Source organism: Capricornis sumatraensis, chromosome 2 (assembly GCF_032405125.1).
Source record: "Capricornis sumatraensis isolate serow.1 chromosome 2, serow.2, whole genome shotgun sequence".
Classification (NCBI taxonomy): Eukaryota; Metazoa; Chordata; class Mammalia; order Artiodactyla; family Bovidae; genus Capricornis; species Capricornis sumatraensis.
Genome location: NC_091070.1, coordinates 85,266 through 106,517, shown reverse-complemented (window position 1 = coordinate 106,517; position 21,252 = coordinate 85,266). Strand labels below are relative to the sequence as shown.

Here is a 21,252-nt window from a genome sequence, read left to right as displayed (position 1 = left end):
TGACCCCTAAGTGTTCAAAGGGAAGGAAGAGTCACGTGTCTTAAATCAAAAGCTACAAAAGATTAAGCCTTGGTGAAGAAGGCATGTCAAAAGCCAAGACAGGCTGAAAGCTGGGCTTCCTGTGCCATGTGGCCAACTTGTGTATGCAAAGAAAAATTCTTGAAGGAAACTAAAAGTGTGAGTCCAATAAGCTGTGAAACGTAAAAAAGCAAGACAGCCCTACTGCTGATAATGGAGGAAGCTTTGGGGGTCTGGGTAAGAGATCAAACCAGCCACAACAACCCCCAAGTCAAAGCGTCATCCAAGCAAGGCCCTAACTCTTCGATCTCAGGAAGGCTGGGAGGGGTGAGGGGGCTGCAGAAGAAGAGTGGCTCCAGGAGCCATCGCCAAGACATGAACGTTCCAGGTGAAGCAGCCAATGCTGAGGTAGAAGCTACAGCAAACTGTCCACAAGCTCTCGCTAAGGTCAGTAGTGAGGGTGGCCACACTGAGCAACAGATTTTCAGTGCAGATGAAGCAGCCTTATGTTGGAAGAAGATGCTACCAAGGACTCTCACAGCTCGAGGGGCAGTCAGTGGCTGGGTCCCTAGTTTCAAAGGCCAGGACGTGTCTCCTGCTAAGGGCAAATGCAGCTGGTAACTTTATTTTTTATTTATTTATTTATTTATTGGTGCAAAGGTTCTCAAGTTTTTTTTTTTTTAACTTTTTATTTTTACTTTATTTTACTTTATAATACTGTATTGGTTTTGCCATACATTGACATGAATCCACCATGGGTGTACAGGCGATCCCAAACATGAACCCCCCTCCCACCTCCCTCCCCACAACATCCCTCTGGGTCATCCCCATGCACCAGCCCCAAGCCTGCTGTATCCTGCATCGGACATAGACTGGTGATTCGATTCTTACGAGATAGTATACATGCTTCAGTGCCATTCTCCCAAATCATCCCACCCTCTCCCTCTCCCTCTGAGTCCAAAAGTCTGCTATACACATCTGTGTCTTTTAATTGAAGCCAGTGCTCATTTACCATTCTGAAAATCCTAGGGCCCTTAGGAGTTACATTAAATCTACTCTGCCGGTGTTCTATAAACAAGGCCCACGACAACACATCTGCCGACAACATGGTTTGCTGAATATTTTGAGCCCACTGTTAAGATCTACTGCTCAGAAAAAAATTCTTTTCAAAATATCATTGATAATTTGTCTGATTACTCAAGAACTCTGATTGAGATGTACAATGAGATTCAGGCTGTTTTCATGCCTGCCAACAGGACATGGAACAAGGATAATTTCAACTTATAAGTCTTGCCATTTGAGAAGTACATTTCATAAGGCTATAACTGCATTAGATAGTGATTCCTCTGATAGATCTGGGCAAAGTAGAATGACAGCCTTCTGGAAAGGATTCACCACTACAGACGCCATGAAGAACACTGACGGTTTGTGGGGAGAGGCCAACTATCGCATACACAGGGATTTGGAAGAAGCTGATTAAAACCCACAAGGAAGACTTTGAGGGGTTCAGAACTTCAGCGGAGGAAGTACCTGTGGATGTGGTGCAATATCAAGAGAACTAGAACTGGAAGTGGAGCCTAGAGATATGACTCAATTGACTGCAATTTCATGGAACTAAAGAGCTTCTTGATCAAGGTGAAAGAGGAGAGAGAAAAAGGTGGCTTAAAACCCAACTAAAAAAATCCAACTTAGAAAACTAAGATCATGCATCCAGTCCCATCACTTCATGGCACATAGATGGGGAAAAAATGGAAACAGTGACAGACTTTCTTTTCTTGGGCTCCAGAATCACTGTGGATGGTGACTGTAGTGATGAAATTAAAAGACGCTTGCTCCTTGGAAGAAAAGCTATGACAAACCCAGACAGCGTATTAAAAAGCAGAGGCATTACTTTGCCGACAAAGGTCCGTATTATAGTCAAAGCTATGGTTTTTCCAGTAGTCATGTATGGATGTGAGAGCTGGACCATAAAGAAGGCTGAACACTGAAGAATTGATGCTTTCAAACTGTGGTGCTGGAGAAGACTCTTGAGAGTCTCTTGGACAGCAAGGAAATCAAACCAGTCAATCCTAAAGGAAATCAACCCTGAATATTCATCAGAAGGACTGATGCTGAAGCTGAAGCTTCAATACTTTGGCCACCTGGTGCAAAAAGCCGAGTCGTTTGAAAAGACCGTGATGCTGGGAAAGACTGAGGGTGGGATGAGAAGGGGACGACAGAGGATGAGATGGTTGGATGGGATCACTGACTCAATGGACAAGAGTTTGAGCAAACTCCAGGAGAGACTGAAGGACAGGGAAGCCTGGTGTGCTTCGGCCCATGGAGTTGCAAAGAGTGGGACACAACTGAGCCACTGAACAACAACAATAACTGGTGGTCTAGTGGCAGTCACCTTCCAATGTGGGGGGTGTGGGCTTGATTCCTGGTCAGCGAGCTGAGATCCTACATGGCTTGTGGCCAAAAAACCAAAACATAAAACAGAAGGAACATTATAACAAATTCAACAAAGACTTCAAAAATGGTCCACATTAAAAAAAAAATTAATAGAAGAGAAGTTGCTTTTTATGGATGAGGGGAAAACGTGGTTTCGTGAGATAAAATCTACTCCAGGTGAAGATACCATGAAGAATGTTGAAATTCCAACAAAGGATTTAGACTATGACATAAAATTAGTGATAAAGCAGAGGCAAGGTTTGAGAGGACTGACTCCAATTTTGAAAGAAGTTCTAGTGTGGGTATAATGGAATCAAACAGTGCCACATGCTAAAGAGAAATCACTCGTGAAAGGAAGAGTCAATCAATGAAGCAAACTTCACTACTTATTCCAAGAAACCTCCACAGGTACCCCAGCCTTCAGCAACCATCACCCTGAGAAGTCAGCAGCCATCAACACAGAGGCAAGACTCTCCACTGGCAAAAAGACTCCACTTGTTGAAGGCTCAAATGATGGTTAGCATATTTTAACAAAAAAGTATTTTTAATTAAGATACGTACTTTTTAGTCATCACACTACTGCACATGTAATAAATTAAAACTACTTCCACAGGCACTGGGAAACCAAAAACGCCATGTGATTCCCTTTACTCTGATATTCACTTTATTGTGGTTGCCGGGAACCCAACCCACAGCATCTCCAACATATGTCTGTATAAAATATATGTTCACCAAAAAACATGAGCAGGAATGTTCCTGGCAACACTATTCATAATAGCTCTGCACTGGTAACTACTCAAAAAGTCTATCAACAGTAGAACAGAGAAATAAATTATGGCATATTTACACACTGAATATTATGCAGCAATGAGGATGAATGGACCAAAATTATATAGAATATGAATAAACCTCACAAATATAAGTTGACAAAAGAGGTCAGCAACAAAAGAGTATATATTTGCATTTATATAAAATTAAAAAACAGATAAAAGTAGTATATTGTGTTGGAAGTCAGGATGGGGGTCAGTCTTAATGAGGGATAGTGACTTGAAGCAGACAATGGGGGGGCGCTTCTGGGATGCTGAAAATGTTTTTCTTTTTTTAATGCTGTTTTCAATTTTATTTTTTTTCAAATTTATTTTTATTTTATATTGAAGTATAGCCAATTAGCATTGTGACAGCTTCAGGTGGACAGTGAAGGGACTCTCAGTCATACACATGTATCCATTCCCCCCCAATCTCCCCACTTCCATTCAGATTGCCACATAACTTTGAGCAGAGTTCCCTAGGCTATACAGTAGGACATTGTTGGTTATCCTGAAAATGTTTTGTTTCTTGATCAGGGTTATGATTACACAGATATGTTCATTTTGTGAGAAGTCATTGATCTGTACCCTTATGATTCTACATTTTCTGTAAAATGTTATTTCTGGAACGTGTTTTTTAAAAAGGAAGGGTGAAGGGCCTGGATGATATTATGGTTGATGATATTATGGCATTCACTTAGGAATCTGACTGATCTTCCAATTCTTTGCACATGACTTCTAGAAAACAAAATGAAAGGTAATAACTAATAGAACAGATGTTTAAAGTAAAACTTTCAACTGATATAAGGAGAAAGTGAGTGGAAGAAGTGATATACATTTTTTGAAATGAAATACATTTTTTGATTGGGTGCTCTTTCGTCTTCTGCCTTGGTTCTCTATTAAGTCTAATAATGCTGGGAGTAGAATGAGCTCTGATGTTAGAGAACACTGAGTTTACTGATCACTTTCAGAGAAGAGATGATAGTGCTTTTCCTCTGGCTGCACCAGTTCTCAGCTCCTTTAGGAACAGAGCCCACTACCCTGAAGTGGGCAACAAGAAAGAGAAACTCATTTTAGCTGTTCTTTTTCAAAGGTATCTTCCAACCTCTCCTCCAAAACTGACTCAGACAGCTACGCTGAAGTGAATGATGTGATCACCCAAATATCCTCCAAAGTGCAGATACAAGACATTACTACGGAATTACACTGCCCATTGTGTAATGACTGGTTTCGTGATCCACTAATGCTAAGCTGTGGCCACAACTTCTGCCAATCTTGTATCCAAAACTTTTGGAAGCAGCAAGCAAATGAAACATTCTGTCCTGAGTGTAAGATGTTATGTCAATACAGCAACTGTACATTTAACCTTGTACTGGAGAAGCTGGTGGAGAAGATTAAGAAGCTACCCCTGCTCAAGGGCCATCCACGGTGCCCAGAGCATGGAGAGAGCCTGAAACTGTTCAGTAAGCCAGATGGGAGACTAATATGCTTTCAATGCAAAGATGCTCGATTGTCCATAGGGCAGTCTAAAGAATTCCTGCAGATCTCGGATGCTGTCCGTTTCTTCACGGTGGGTGAGCCCTGGGTTTTGAACAGTCTTGAGCAGTTCCTTAGGAAGGCTGGGAAAAACTGTTGGACTTCTTTCAATACCACCCCTCATTCAAGTGATTATTAGAAAGCTCAGAGTGCTCAAAAAATACAACATATCTTGCAAAGTTCTTTCTCTGTAGTTGTCAATTATAGGGAAGCAGTAAAGGAGCTCTGGCCTACTTCCTCAATCAATCAAACATTTACCTAAACCTTGCCTTGACAGCATTCTACTAGGCACTGTACAGAACATGGACATGTAAAATATTGCTTTTGTTATCAAAGTCTTGAAATGTAGTCAAGTTTAAAGTGAACAAAACAACAGAAGGAATATAAGACAGTCTACTGTTGAGAGCTAAATTTTCGTCACATTTGTTTCAGAGATTAGAGAAAACTGAAATAGTCAGGGGAGGCATGGTGAAAGAAAGCTTGAAGGGGGGGCAATTATTTGAATTTGGATGGATAGAAGGAAGAAACGAGTGTTCTGAGAACAATGTAAGTAAAAGTAGAGATAGCAAGAGCAGTGTAAATATAGTAGAAAATGTTCAGAGTTCTGTTATCTCCCTCAAAGCCCCGTAGTTAGCTAAGAAGACGATAGAACTTAGTTTTTCTGCAGTTTGTAATTTTCTTCACCATTTTTGGAAGAGACAGGAATTATGATACAAGGGAAAAGGAAACTTTTGTAGCAGGAGCTTGCTTTCTTTCCCCCTGACACCCTGGGGCTTTGGGGTAGATGTTCTTCATGGCCCTTTATCTCCCAATTAGCATGGGTTAATTCTTTATGGTATCCCCAGGAGGAGCTTACCATCCATCAGGGTCAACTGGAGGCAACCCTGAAGGAGCTTCAGTCCCTGAAGAATATGCAGAAGGATGCTATTGCTGCTCACAAGGTGAGGAGCAGGGTAGAGGGATCATGAGACAGAACTGGAATTGTACCCTCCTTGTAACTTCAGCTATGTGGGTGGAAAGGTACCTTTACATATACAACAAAATGCTAAATGGCATCTGGCCTTAGAAGTAGAAAACAGACACTGTAGAGTGGAAAGAAATATGGCAGTGGAGTAGGTTCCCAATAGCTGATCAATAGAGAGAGCAGACTGACCTTTCCCCTAGATAAGCTGATCCTTTTCATGGTGCAGTCCCTAGGTGATTGCTCTGGGGCTGTGATCTGTCTGATCTTCCCTATTATCTATGGTAAAATAGGGAATTTATTTTTAAAAAATCCACTAAAGATTGTTATGTTCAAAGAAATAACTTTCTTTCCTTTGGGCTTAAAACCAGGCCTCTCTGAACCAAGGTCTCTTAGACTGCTGGCTTTTCTCTGTGATCTAATCCTTCTTAGCTTTTCCCAAACTAAATAAAACTACTGCTTATACTTTCAACTTCACAGGAGCTCTAGGACAACATTAATGGGTAGGGACTTGGCAAATCAGTTCCTAGGCTGGGGGAATAATTTGGGAGTTCTGTTTCTTCATTAATTATCCTATAGAGGAGAGTCTTCTCTGGCATTTGGCATCTGGAAGAAGAAACAAATACAATGAGGGAAAGAAGAAGGCTAGATGGAAATAAAGATGTCTCAAGAGAATGGTGTTCCTGTTTTAAGAGTTCTTAGTTCAGCTATTACAGTCAACACTCATTCATTCAACAAATATTTGAGTGGTGCAGCATTATGCTAGATATTGTATTCCAACTATGGTGGGAGACAGATGTTAATTAAATAATCCCACCAATAATGAAACATCACCATGATAATTACTATAAATGATTACAAATATACAGTATATTAGAGTATATAAATGGAGGGCCTAATCTACACTGAAGAGGTCACGTACTAAAAATTGAAATTAAAAATTTCTTATTAAAAAATGAGAATTGACAGGATAAGTATTATCTTTAGCCAAGTGAACTGGGTGAGGGGAATATGAAGGAAATGGCCTGTAGAATGTTCTATGAAGAGGAAAGAGCATTATAGAAAAGTTCTTGAGACAGGAAGCTAGTTACTATGTTAAACAGAAAGAAGGCCAATTAAGATGGATCTTGGTAGGCAAGATGAGACCAAAAAGGCAGATAAGGCCCAATCATGTAGGCCCTTGTAGATAATGTCATGAATTTTGAATTTTATTCTGTGCATAATTGAGAAGTCATTAAAGGGTTTAAACAGGACATAGTCTCATCTCATTTTGAAAGCATCAGTCTGGTGGCTGTGTGGAGTGTGGACTGGAGAAAGGCAATAAGGATAACGGTTAGAAGAAGACTACCTAGGTGATCCCAGAGAACGATGATGGCTTGGACTAAAATGGCAGTAGAGACCGAAAGAAATAAACGGCTTTAACATATGCTTTGGAAAGAAAAACTACCTGCATGTGGTGACTGATTAGATGTGAGAGGCGAGTGGTGATATCAAATGGACAACTGGATGTATGGACCTGGAGTTGAGAAGCTGGTCTAGGCTGAAAATAAGACATCAGCGTACAGACTGCACTTCAAAGTTGTGAGAGCAGAGGCTATTACCGAGAACGAGAGTGTAGAACGAGAAAGGGAAAGAGCCTAGGACAGAATATCAAGTAATTTAATATTCAAAGCTTGGTTAGAGACACAACTAACAAATGAGACTGAGAAATAGCGGTGGAATAGGTAAAAGGAAAAATGGAAATGTCTGACCTAGAGGACAGTGAGAGTTAAGACTATTTTAAAGAGTACAATTACAGTGCTTGACCATAGACTATAAGCTGGATAAGAGGGAACATAAAGACAGAGAAGTTGAAGAACAGAAACGGAGGGGTCAATGAATAGGAGGATTCTATGAAATCCAATAACTGTTGCAACAGTGGAACCTGGGTAAGCAAACATAAAAAGTAATTCTGGGGATGGTACAATTGCTGAGGAAGATAAAACCCTCAATGTGACTAAAAGAATGAGTAGATACAGGTAAAAACCACTAGAAATGATGATGATGAACTGAGAAGCCAGGATGTCAGATGGCTTGCCCATGAGGAAGCTGAAGTCACCTAGGGAAAGAGCTGCCAGTGTAACGGTTACCGATTTCAAGTGCTGCAGACATCACCTGTCTCTGGCTTCTTTTGTATTGTCCTGGCAGCAGGAATGGTGCCTCCTTCGTTCTGATTTCTTGAAAAAGGGCAGTTCTTCCAGCCTCCTATGGACCCCGTCTAACAGCATCACTTGGTAGATACTGGTTTGTACTTCTGGATAAAAGGGTATTATTGTTCATTTAAAAATGTTTGATTAACCCCACAGTCTTATTTAAGATGGCATTGGTTACCACCTCAGTTTTGCAACAGGAACCTAGGCATGACTTTTGACTATTCCAACCCTAACTATTAAACTAGCTGGGAAAGACAGAGTAAGTTTCCCAAAGGCCTCCTTTTAGCACAGTTGGATGTTGATATGCAGTGTTTGCATGCATTTCCTGTTATGGTATTTCCCAAGTTGTGGGAGTGCTGGTGGTGTGGGCCCCCATCCCTAAACGCTAGTCTCAGTAATTACCATGGTGATGATCATGGAGGTTTCCAGGAAAACAAGCTACATCTGCAGCAACACATCTCCCTGGAGTTTCTAAAGCTGCATCAGTTCCTGCACAGCAAAGAAAAGGACCTTTTAAGTGAGCTCCGAGAAGAGGGGAAAGCGTTGAATGAGGAGATGGAGCTGAATCTGAGCCACATTCAGGAACAGTGTCTCCTAGCCAAGGAGATGTTGGTGAGCATCCAGGCACGGATGGAGCAGCAGAACCCCTTCGACTTTCTCAAAGTGAGACTCCACACCGACATGACTATGGGTACAACAGAGGGGGGAAGAGAGGGTTGGAAAGAATGTACAAGCAGATTTTCCCTTCCAGGAGGGTAAAGAAATCTGCTGTAGTGATTTTAAGATTCCCTGGGAGAAAAGCAGAAGGTTCCTTTTGCCTTAGACTCAATTGCCTAGTAAAGAAGATAGTAAGATGCCATTAAAAGCAATAGGTTTTAATATTTCCCCATAAAGAACTCTGAAGCTTTATTTCTCAAAAATAATGTTGCCACCTAAACTGTATCTTTTACTGGCTCTCAGTAATCGTAAATTGACCTGTTTGAAAAGCTGTTTGCCAATCTTTGCTACCTGACGCTTCACCTCTAAAGTGGCATTGGTTACTACCTTAGGACTCAGAAGCTTAATTTAGCCATTGTAAAGAAAGTGGACTTGGGGTGGGAATATCTATTGTGTTGTTCTCCTGAGACTAAGTGGCAGTATAGGTAAAAACAGCTTAACCTTAATTTTTTTGTTTCCTGTAACAAGAAACTCTAGAAAATCAGAGGAAAGTAAGCCAGTTTGTTTTGGGATAGATGAAGGATGAAGATCAGAAAAGGCATTTGGAGGATGAGAGGAGGTGGTGGCAATCGGATGGGGGCCATCTGCACAGGACTGCAGTTTTGACCATCAGATTCCGATGGTGGCCAGTAACACCAAACAAATTTCTGGAGCTGATGAACATGCATCTAACCTTTCCATTTCTCCTTTCCTCTTCTAGGACATCATACCTCTCTTGGATAGGTAAGTGTTTCCTTGTGGTATTAACAGCCTGCCTTCAGTCCCTGGAGGATGTCTAAGAGTAAACAGTTTACGTCCCCTGCAGCTTGGAGCAAGGAATGAGAGTGCTGACGCCCAAGGAGCTTGTCTCCAGAAAGCTGAGCCCAGGCGTGTTTCAAGGGCCCATCCAGTACACGATGTGGAGGGGCATGCAGGCCACCCTCTCTCCAGGTATCAGTGGACAGGAGCCTGGGGTAGGGGCCCCAGGAGTTCCCGGGGCTCCCGATTTAATGTTTCATTCTCAGGACCTCTTCTGTGGCCCTAACAGTACGTCTGAGTCTAGATGGAGGGAGGGGTGAAGTTTAGCCAAAAGGCTAGTTGGTATGACTGAATTTCTTTTACTGTTATCTAGGAATGCAGGATCTTATACTTGTGAATAGAGTCTGGTGTCAGAACTAACTTCTCAGCCTATGATTTTGCTTGACTGTTCTATCAAATGTAACAACCAATATTTTAATATTTTTCTAAAACAGTTATGTAAGTCTCTGAGGCATCTCTGCCCTGAAGGTGGAAGTTACTATACATATTCATCATATGTATGAGTACAGTTCCTCTTGTGGTTAATGTTCATAACATAGAGTATATCATCTTAGGAGATTGTTTACAGATCTTAAGTGCTTCAAAAGAAAACCAATTATTTCAATAGCTGTGACTAAGTTTTTGTCATCCTGCAGATACTAAAAAAAAAACAACTGGACAGGACAGGACAAAAGAACACAAACAACATTTCAAGAACATAAAACGACGTTCTAAATAAAAAGTTACAGAAATAGAGCTCTAAATAAAGTGTTTTATAGACATTATTATTTGTGATTACTGATTTAATGAAAATCACACATCTACCCCTGCTAATTTTTCCAGGTAGCTGACAATGGGAAAAATCAGCTTTACTGAGGTATAATTAACATAGAAGAAAATTCGCTAATTTTAATGTACAATTTGATGAGTCTGACAAATGTACACACTTATGTTAACATCTCCAAAATCAAGATACAGAAAATTTCTGTCATCCTCAAAAGTTCCTGCATAACCCTTTTTGGACAATCTTTTTCTTCTATCCTCAGTTGCTGATAATCACTGATCTACTTTATTTCACTTCGTCTTTTCTAAAATCTCATGCATATATTATGTGGTTTTTTCCTTTTGGCTTTTTTCATTTAGCAAAATGCTTTTTGAGATCACCTATGTTGTTGCATGTATCAGTCGCTGTATTTTATGGATGTATCACAATTTGCTTATTCATTCACCAACTGATGGACATTTGGATAGTTTCTAGTTTATGGCTAGTATGAAGAAACTTGACTGAATATTTGTTTATAAATCTTTTCGCTTTCTTTTTTAAATTTAATTTTCATTTAACTGAGTCACTGGCTGCGCTGGGTCTTTGTCGCTGCACCTGGGCTGCCTCTAGCTTTGGTGAGCAGGGGCTTCTCTCGGTGCAGAGCTCGGGCTCTAGGGCGCATGGGCTTCGTCAGTTGCAGCCCCTGGGCTCAGTGGTCGCGGTGCACGGGCTTAGTTGTTCCACAGCATGTGGAATCTTCCTGGACAAGGGATTGAACCTGTGTCCCCTGAATTGGCAGTTGGATTCTTAACCCCTGGACCACCAGGGACATCCATGCTTTAATTTTTTCAGTGTAAATATCTAATGATGGGATTGCTGGGTTGTGTGTTAAGTATATGCTTAACTATAAGAAACTATCACATTTTTTTCCCTTAAATGGTGGAATCATTTTAATTCCCACCTCCAATGGATGAGAGTCCCAGTTTCTTCAAATCCTTGCCAAAGTTTGATAATGTCTATCTTTCTGGTTGTTTTAAATCCATCAAAGAAAATATTTTGTTCAGGCTCCCAAAACAAATTTGAGAAGTTATGCTGGATTTAAATTGAAAAAAGCCAAGTTAAAACATGGAAGTAAAGTTTTCATTTGGTGGACGCTGAAACCAATGTATATGTTGGATCTATTCCATGTGGCATTTTTCAAGTTCTTTTAAGGGTCTACCAGGCTAAACCCTTCATTGCCTTTACTGCTTTTGCTTTGCTTTCCCACTTTCCTTTCTTGCACTTTGCCTTCAGCCTTTTTTTTTTCCTGCCTCTGGTTCATCCAGCATGGAGTGATATCCATGCTGGTCTAGAAGACTCCTTTTGTTTCTCTTAATATCAGTCTCCATTTTTATGTCTTTTTAATCTTTTACTACACATTGAGTTTTACCATGACAATGTTTGGATACCACCACAGTTTTATTTTACCTTATTTGAAGAAAATATTTTTCCTCATATAGAATTGTGGGTTGATAGACTCTACTGCTTTAGAAAAGCCACTCCATTGTTTTCTCACCTGTACAGTTTCTGATGAGATGTTTATTATCATTTTTATATCATTTCTCTGTATGTACTATCTTTTTTTCTCATGGGTTACTTGTAAGATTTAGTTTTTTGTCACTTTTTTTCCACCAAGTTGATTATGCTGGGTCTTGGTGTGTTTTCTTGGATCCACGGGTTTATGATTTTCATCAAGATTGGAAAAATGTTGGCTATTATCTTTTAGCAGTGTTGTACCTCTCCATCTTTTCTTCTCTACTTCTGGAACTCTAACTTTACACATGTTGGTGTTGTTCAGTCACCAAGTCGTGTCTGACTCTTCACAACCCCATGGGCTGCAGCACACCAGGCTTCCCTGTCCCTCACCATCTCCTGGAGTTTGCCCAAGTCCACTGCCTCGGTAATGCCATCCAACCGTCTCATCTTCTGTCACCCCCTTCTTCTTCTGCCTTCAATCACATTCAGTTCAGTTCAGTTCAGTTCAGTTGCTCAGTCGTGTCCGACTCTTTGCGACCCCATGAATCGCAGCACGCCAGGCCTCCCTGTCTATCACCAACTCCTGGAGTTCACTCAGACTCGCGTCCATCGAGTCCGTGATGCCATCCAGCCGTCTCATCCTCGGTCGTCCTCTTCTCCCCCTGCCCCCAATCCCTCCCAGCATCAGAGTCTTTTCCAATGAGTCAACTCTTCGCATGAGGTAGCCAAAGGACTGGAGTTTCAGCTTTAGCATCATTCCTTCCAAAGAAATCCCAGGGCTGATCTCCTTCAGAATGGACTGGCTGGATCTCCTTGCAGTCCAAGGGACTCTCAAGAGTCTTCTCCAACACCACAGTTCAAAAGCATCAATTCTTCGGCGCTCAGCCTTCTTCACAGTCCATTAGACCACCTAAAATTGTCTCACTTCTCATTGATGTTCAGCATTTTTTAAGCCTTTTCTCTGTGTTTCATTTTGAAACAGAGTTGCTATTGCTATTCAAGTTCTCTCATCTTTTCATCTGCACTGTCTAATCTTCTGTTAATCCTGTTTAGGATGTTTTTCATTTCAGTTACATTTCTTCAAAAAGTTGCATCTTTTTATATCATCAGTTTCTCTCTTTAACATGTTCATTGTTCATCTACATTCTCAGGCTAATGAGAGATATTTATAATGTCTGTTTTAATGTCTCTGTCTGCTAATACCACCACTGTTGTAATTTCTAGCATGTTTTTACTGTGTGTGTTATCTCCTGACTGTGGGTTATATTCTCCTGCCACTTTGCATGGCTGATATATTTTTTTCTTCTTAAAAACCTTTATTTTTTAGAATACTTTTAGATTTACAGAAGAATTGAAAATATACTAGAGAGTTTTCATATACCTCATCCCTAGTTTATATTATCTTATATTTAGTGTGATACATTATTTACAATTAATGAACCATTACAAATGCATTACTAGTAGCTAAAAACAATAGTTCATTTGAATTTCCTTCAGTTCAGTTCAGTTCAGTTGCTCGGCTGTGTCCGACTCTTTGCAACCCCATGAATTGCAGCACGCCAGGCCCCCCTGTCCATCACCAACTCCCGGAGTGAATTTCCTTAGTTTTTATTTAATGTTATTTTCCCATTCCGCGATCCCATCAAAGGTGCAACATTACACTGAGCTGTCATGTTCCTTTAAGCTCTTCTTGGCTGTGACAATTTCTCAGGCTTTCCTTGTTTTTTGAAGATTTTGACATTTTTGAGGACTGCTGGTTCTGTATGTTGTAGGATGCCACGTTAGTGCAATTTGTCTGATGTTTTTCTCACTATAATGCTAGGGCTGTGACTTACTGCGAGGAAGACCATGGAGTTAAAGTGTCATTTTCATCATATCAAGCATAGATTCTGTCGGCATAGTCTATGACTGTTGATGTTGGCTTTAATCACCTGGCTGAGGTAGTGTAAGTTATTTCCCCTCTCTTTTCCATACTGTATACTGTGGAAGCAGCTCACTATGTGCAGCTCACACTGAAGGAATGGGTAGTTATGCAATCTGTCTCTTCTGGCTGTCAAACATGATCTGTTTTACATTGCTATTTGCTAATTTTGGTGTAATCCTTTAAGCTCTATTGATTTAACTGGCATTTAGCGAAGTTATTTGAAATAACTTTGCTCCTTTCGACACTTTAAGCTTTGTTGAGCCTTTAAGCTTTGTTAGCGTGTTTCAAGAGAAGCCTTTAATCTGGGGCTAACTCTGCCAATTTTCTAAGATATCACCCTTCTGAGTACTCTGTCTGATGTTCCGCATATTAAAATATTTTTCCATTCTGACTGGCAGGATTGAAAACTATTCCCAGTCTTGCGTGAGCTCTGCTTTCTGGAGATTCACTCTCTAGATTTAATGAGTTTCACTGTAGTCGTGTGGCGATACTCAGTCACAACCTTGAGGGAATCCCTTTGTAGATGTTTTGATGTCTCTATGCAGCTCCCTCCTCTCTTACTCTACCCTGAAAATTCTAGCTCTCTCAAGATCACAGTGTTTTTCTTCTTGTACTCTTTGCCCCCAAACTTCACTTCTAGCATCATTTAAAGCACAAACTGACTTTTTCCTTACTTTTGGTATAATTTTACATTTAAGAAAATCAAATGGGATTTATTTAATATATGGCTATTTTAATAATAATGTAACTACGGTCAAACCTTGGTAAAATATACTTTAGACTTCTTATTTCTAGGCCTTTGCTTATTCTTATTCTGCAGATTCTTATTTTCTTCTTTCCTGCCTTATAAATGAGGCTATTGCTTTAATTCAGGGGCTCATACTTTTTCTGTAAAGAGTTAGATAGTAAATACTTTTGGTTTTGGGGGTTGTTTGGTCTTGTCAAACTATTTACCTATGCCACTGTAGTGAGAAAGCACCCATGGACAATATGGCCACCCGTGTATTTCAGTGCAGGGAATTGTTTTTATCTTAACATATTTTAATATATTTTCTTTAGTTTTGTGTGTAGCAATAAAATATCACCAAAGTTCACTCCTTCATTTGATATACTCAGAGAGGGCCTACTACATGCTGAGCATTAAGCTGGGCTCCAAGGATACAGAAATAAGAGACACAGTTTCCGCTCCCCAGGAGAGTCTCGAAGACCAAGTTAGAGTCTGCAGCAACCTTCTAGGTGAAAAATTATTAAGATGTAAGCCAGAGGCATGGTAATGGAACATAAAGAATAGATTGCAGAGACAGAATTCTGAGAGCTGAAATACACCGGACAGTAATGAGTGGTAAGGCATAGAGAAAGGTGATGTCAAGGATGGAAATACAGGGGATGCAGATTTTGGAGGGGGCTGATGAGTTCAATTTTGGCCATGTTGTGTTGACTTATAGAACAATTAAATGAATATATTCAAATGGATAATTATTCTAACTAGAGCTTAGGAGAGAGGCCAGAGCTGGAACAAATAATATTGAGTGGGGGTAGCTGAGCTATTGATATAAATGAGATTGCCTAAGGAGAATGAGAACATACAGTCAAGGAGAGAACGTGTTATAGAGAATAACAACAGATGAAGGTCAATTAAGCCTCAGAAGGGACGGAGGAATTATCTGGAAAGAGAAATAAGAGAAAAAACAGGAAATAAAGTCCCCATGGAATCTAAGGCAAAGAGAGTGTCAAGGAGAAGGGAATGGTCACTCATACCAAATGCAAAGATCAATTTAGAAAATAACTGGAAAAGAGATGCTTTTAACAATTGGTGGTTGAAACATGTATAATATCATATATGAAACGAGTCGCCAGCCCAGGTTCAATGCATGATACAATGCTTGGGGCTGGTGCACTGGGACGACCCAGAGGGATGGTACAGGGAGGGAGGAGGGAGGGGGGTTCAGGATGGGGAACATGTGTATACCTGTGGTGGATACATGTTGATGTATGGCAAAACCAATACAATATTGTAAAGTAATTAACCTCCAATTAAAATAAATTAAAAAAAATTGGTGGCTTTGATAGGGGTGATTTCAAAAGAGTGGAATGAGTATAAATTATTATATATTGTCTAGGGTTCAGGAAGAATTTGGAATGAGGCAGTAATGAAGGGAATAGATCACTCATTTGAGAAGTTTGAATAAGAAGGGCAGGTGTGCATGTAGAAGCAAAGACAAAAGCGGACTTCTAAAAACTGAAGGGAGGCAGCCTGTAGAAGGGCAGAAACCAGCAGGAAACGAAAGGGAATGACTGGTGAGTGCTGGGAAGAGTGAGAGCTACAGAAGAGAGAGGTGCTGACTTTACACAGCTCTCTCCAAACCTGGGGAGGAGATAAAGACAGCAGAAGCAAATAATTTTGTGAGATAAGGTTTGCAGTATGAGTAGGAAGAATTGAGGGGGTTCATCTCTTCATTCATCTATTCATTTATAAAATGTACTGTAGTTTCTCTGTGAAACAGGAGATGAAGCCTTCTGCCTGGAAGTGAGGAGCAAAGTGGTGGAACAGTGATTTGAGGAGGAGTTGAAGGTTTGAAATTGCTGCTGTGAGGAAGTGGAGAAGGTTTGATTTGGGAAATATAAGAAGAAATAGAAGAGTTTGGGGCAGTGCTGATGGCCAAGCATAGAGTAGAAATAATGAATTTGTAGCAGTATCTGTATGCATAATTCTGTGATTTTCATCCTGCAATGGTGAGGAATTAGGATGTGAATCTGAATAGCTGAATAGATCCAAGGTTGGAGAGTTGCATGGCAGATGCTGCAGAAACAAGAAACATGAGAGGACAAAAGTGTTGAGGTTATTGGCAACGAAGCTATCAATGCTAAACTGTTTAGGGAAGAATTTTAAGCCAGGAAGCAAAGAGATTAGAATAATAAAGAGAAATAGGAGACTAGAGATGTTAATGAAGTCAAGTAATGGTTGTAGGGAGAGATGGGAGTGAGAAAGCTCAAAAAATAAGAGTCTGTCATACCTGAATTGAAGATTTTAGAGAATGAACAGTTCCTGGCGACTACAAGCTCCAGAACATAGGCACTGATATGGGCGGCTTAGATCTAAAGAGGTCAAAAGTCATGAGCAGTGAAGTCGAAGCCATGGAAGAAGCGACGGGCAGCTACGCCCAGAGGACAGCAGAGCCCCAGGATGGCGGGCTGGACCCGATGCGGGAAGTGAGGCCAGCCCGAAATGCGGGGGTGTAGCCAGGAAAAGTTTGTAGGTGATGGCATTAAACAGAGACAGAGGGAAATGTGAAAAGGAATGACAAGAGCCTCAAACAAAGAACGATTTTTTAACATGAGATTGAGGAATAGAGCACAGGTCTGGAAGTGGTGGTGGTGGCTACCTGATCTCCAGCATCTGATTTTGGAAAATGAATAGTCTCTTGAACTTCTGGAAGCTGTTATTCAGTTAGCTTCTTTTTTTTGGAAGAATCAGTCTGGAGCACGTTAAATTAAGGAGGTGATAAGAGAATTCTGAAAACTGAAGATGTGCGAGAGTTAAATGGGGAAGTAGATCCAAAGGGCAGGGTGGAAATGGTTGGGTGGGAACAGCTGGAGGATGGGTGAAGGCAGAGGAAGTAAAGAACAGAATAATGAGGATAAAAGTACAGTAGACATTAAATCATTAGAGAGATCTACCATCTGTGTGTTTATGTGAAGCATAACAGGAATACAAGGCATGGTGAAATTAGTTGGTGTCAAAGATTCATATGGAACTCTAATTGCAGTTTATTTAATTGTTTAATAAATAGTCACTTGAATACCTAGGAACAGTCTCAAATTTTGAAGATAGATGAGGAAACAAAACAAAGTCCCTGCCTTTCCAGAGATTACACTCTAGTGGAAGAGACAATTAAGTAATTTCACATACTGATAACTATTGTGAAGAAAACAAAGCATGATACACTCAACAAATAATTATTTATGAGAGAAAAGAAAGCAGGATAAGAGTATAAACCAAGATAGACGGATGAACATGCTACTTTAGATAGAATGCCTAGAGAAAATCTCTTTGAGCAGGTTCTCCCTGTGTTTTATTGTAGACATTTCTAAATATACTGAAAAGTTAGAAGAATTTTACAGTAAACACTTCTATACCTAGCTAGATTCTATCAATAACATTCTATTCACTTGCATGAATAAAGGTCTGAATGATATTAAGGAGTAAACAATGTGGGCAAAGAGTGTCCAGGGCCAGGAATAGAAAGTGTACAGACCCTGAAGTAGGAATGAACTTAGTATGTTCAAAGAACAGCCAAAAGGCAAGGGTGGCTGGACCAGACTGAATGAGGGGAGGGAGGTGGCAAGTGGTGGGAGATGAGGTCAGAGAAGTGGGTAAGTCATACAGGTCTTGTCTCTTCAGTAAGGACTCTGGATTTTACCTTGGATGATGGGAAGCATAAGAGTATTTTGAGTGGAGAACTAGATGATCTCATTCTTCTTATTGGCAGAATAGGCTTCAGATAGGCAAGAGTGGAAACAGAACAATTAAAAAGCTACTACAGTAGTTCCAAGACATTGGTATTTGTGGAAGTTATGTCTATATATTCTGAGCAGGCTCAGAATATATTCTGAAGGTGGAGCTGACAGAAAGAATTTACTGTTGGATTGAATATGGCATAAGAAGAAAAGCTGGTATGCAAAGCTGACTCCTAGGAATCCTCAAAGCGAGGGCAGGCTGAGCTAGCTGGAGATGTCAGAGGCTTGGTGATGAAAGCAGACTGGGGTTCTAAAAAGGTTAGCAGGAATTCTTTATGATACCTCCAAAGAAATTATAGTGCTCACATCCGGAAAAATAACAACCCTACATGAATGAGCATCGATCTGTGAGAGTGAGAAGACTTGGCCTACATGGAAAATCTTCAGGATTCTTCAGAGTCTCTTTGTTAGAAGGAAAAAGTCTCTGAGATGATGGAAAAGACTCAAGCTTTTCTGAGAAGAGAGAGAGAGGGTGGATAGTTCTTGCTTCCAGGATAAATAAATCCATTAACAACAAATGTGTTACAAATACAAATGCATATTTGTATCCTTGTCCATGATTTGAACAGTTTTTGTGTTTCCTTTATCAAATTTTGTGCCAAGGCTCAATTATCTCACATTTAGAATTTGTGTCACCTTCTTGCTAATATGCTTCCAACCTCTCTTCATTTAGAAATTCCCTTTTTATACTGCTGTCCATTGATCTGTCTAAACCATTGTCAAATTACCTGTGATGAAGGACCAGTTTTAAAAAAAACTGATGTTTGTAGAATATAAATGTTATTTGAAAGAATGGAGTTAAAAAAATTGCAAAGTGCAAGCCCAGTTTTTTAACTAAATTGATTGACATAAAATTATTCTGTCAGATTTCTATGACAGTTTCTAAGAACTTACTCTTAATTTCTCTACCATCCTGTCCCAGACTGGCAATTATACAGTTTGTGAATCACAGTTGGATCATCAGTGGCATTAACCATTCTAGACCTCAAAAGTTCCAGTGTCTATTAAACCAAATGCAAACTTACCACCATTGTCCTCTAAATTCTGTATCAGTTAGTTCAGTCTCACCTGCTCCTAACAGGCAAGTTCTTATCTTCTCTATCATGCAAGCTACTGGTTTTAACCCATTCTGTTTTTGCCATTGTTTACCCAAAGCATCCTGATACACCTCATACATGTTACATCAAACTAAAATACTTACTGCTTTAGAAATCTTTTTTGGGCACACTTGCCGAATCTTTATCCTTTCAGCATTTGTATTTTCTTATATGTATTACTACAGATTTATTTATCTGTAGTTTTTATTGGAGTATAAATTGCTTCAGAGTAAAATCTGATTTTTTACCACAAATATAAAAAATGTCTAGAATGTAGCCACATGGATATCAAAACAATATATACAGAGAGAGTATATAAGCTTACCTGCCCATCTAAGCATATACAGCATGGGGAGATAAAGCACATAAATACTGTTTATGGGAACCTGCATTCATCCCTTTTTCCCCATGCCCTGCTTTCTCTTGTTTTCTTACTAGGCCTATCTCCATTAACTCTGGACCCTAAAACTGCTCACCCAAATCTAGTGCTCTCCAAAAACCGAACGAGTGTGTGGCATGGTGACATTAAACAGGTAATGCCTGATGATCCAGAGAGGTTTGACTCAAGCGTGGCTGTGCTGGGCTCAAAAGGCTTCACATCTGGAAAGTGGTACTGGGAAGTGGAAGTAGCAAAGAAGACAAAATGGACAGTTGGAGTTGTCAGAGAATCCATCCTTCGGAAGGGCAGCTGTCCTCTAACTCCTGAGCGAGGATTCTGGCTTTTAAGACTAAGGAACCAAACTGATCTAAAGGCTCTGGATTTTCCTTCTTGCAGTCTGAAACTGACTAACAACCTCAACAAGGTGGGCATATATCTAGATTATGAGGGAGGACAAGTGTCCTTCTACAATGCTAAAACTATGACCCACATTTACACCTTCAGTAGCATGTTCATGGAGAAACTTTACCCCTACTTCTGCCCTTGCCTTAATGATGGTGGAGAGAATAAAGAACCATTGCATATCTTACATCCACAGTAATCTGTCATACTATTGTGTAAATTCAGAGAGTTATTAAAGAGGTACTGAAACAGTTTACCAGTCTCACTGGTTTCTCTTCCCAATGTATGGGGAACTCTGGAAAATGAAAAGAGGATTCACAAATTGAATTCCATTCTCAGTATTTTAATGGGTTTCATTGGAGCTTTTTGAGATGTTATTCTAATTCTCTGGGGTCTACTATGACACAGGAGCCACTTTCATGAGCATGCTCATCATCCTTTTTCACCAGAGCAAAATGCAACTTGAGTTTGTGATGATCAGGAACCCTTTTCAAACATGATCAGAAATTCTATCATGCAGTCCTTATTCTCCAACATAATGACTTTTAACAGATTATTTTTAGACGTGCACTCTTCTTCCTATTTAATTATGCTCTTATGCACATTTTACAAGACATTTATTTCCTGGAAACTGTTACTTTAATTAAAAGAAAACTGTTCCTGAGATTTAAAAAATAAGATGGACTGGGTTTGTTTATAATCTGGTCTTGAATTCTCTCAAGATACTTTTTTAGTCCAGCTAAACTCTGACTCTTTCTCAGTCTCTTTTTCTTGCTTTACCTACCTGTGGAGCATTTGTTTTTCTGTATTCAAATATATTTAAGTATATCCATTTACTTTAGACTATGTCCTTGTACACATTCCTGCCTATAATTTAAACAGCAGTGTATTTCATCTTGTACTCTCCAATATATTCATTCTCTAGCTTGTTGCTTCTTTCTAAGCATTACTAACCTCAGCAGTACCCTTGAGGAACCATCCCTGTCTCCTTTCCACAGAACTCCCATCTGGCTTCATTCTCTATATTTGACAGTTTTTTTGGGCGGGATGGAGGGCAAGGGAGCAGTGCTTAGGATCTGCAGCATGGCCCTCTAAAATTACAATCAGCACAGCTCTTTTGGCAAGGTAAAAGCCCCCTATCCTATCTGTCATAGTGGAAGGATACCTACACTACAGGTAATATTTATGTAGTGTTGGAATACACAATATACATA

The 21,252-nt window shown here is 40.0% G+C and overlaps 1 protein-coding gene across 1 annotated transcript; it reads left to right on the top strand.

The window, feature by feature from the left end:
* The first annotated feature begins 393 nt into the window (after positions 1–393).
* On the top strand, positions 394–20,237 carry TRIM69 (tripartite motif containing 69). The gene is made up of 7 exons (XM_068965586.1): positions 394–465; positions 4,351–4,827; positions 5,639–5,734; positions 8,376–8,609; positions 9,364–9,386; positions 9,469–9,593; positions 19,696–20,237. Exons 1-7 carry the CDS (start codon positions 394–396, stop codon positions 20,235–20,237), a joined length of 1,569 nt encoding a protein of 522 aa, XP_068821687.1.
* The last annotated feature ends 1,015 nt before the right edge of the window (positions 20,238–21,252 follow it).

Bases quoted from the DNA above. Each gene is read 5' to 3' on its own strand.
- TRIM69 (XM_068965586.1), top strand. From the start codon at position 394: ATGAACGTTCCAGGTGAAGCAGCCAATGCTGAGGTAGAAGCTACAGCA. The intron at 5,735-8,375 runs GTGAGGAGCAGG...GGAGGTTTCCAG, and splicing joins ATGCTATTGCTGCTCACAAG to GAAAACAAGCTACATCTGCA. The intron at 9,387-9,468 runs GTAAGTGTTTCC...CGTCCCCTGCAG, and splicing joins ATCATACCTCTCTTGGATAG to CTTGGAGCAAGGAATGAGAG.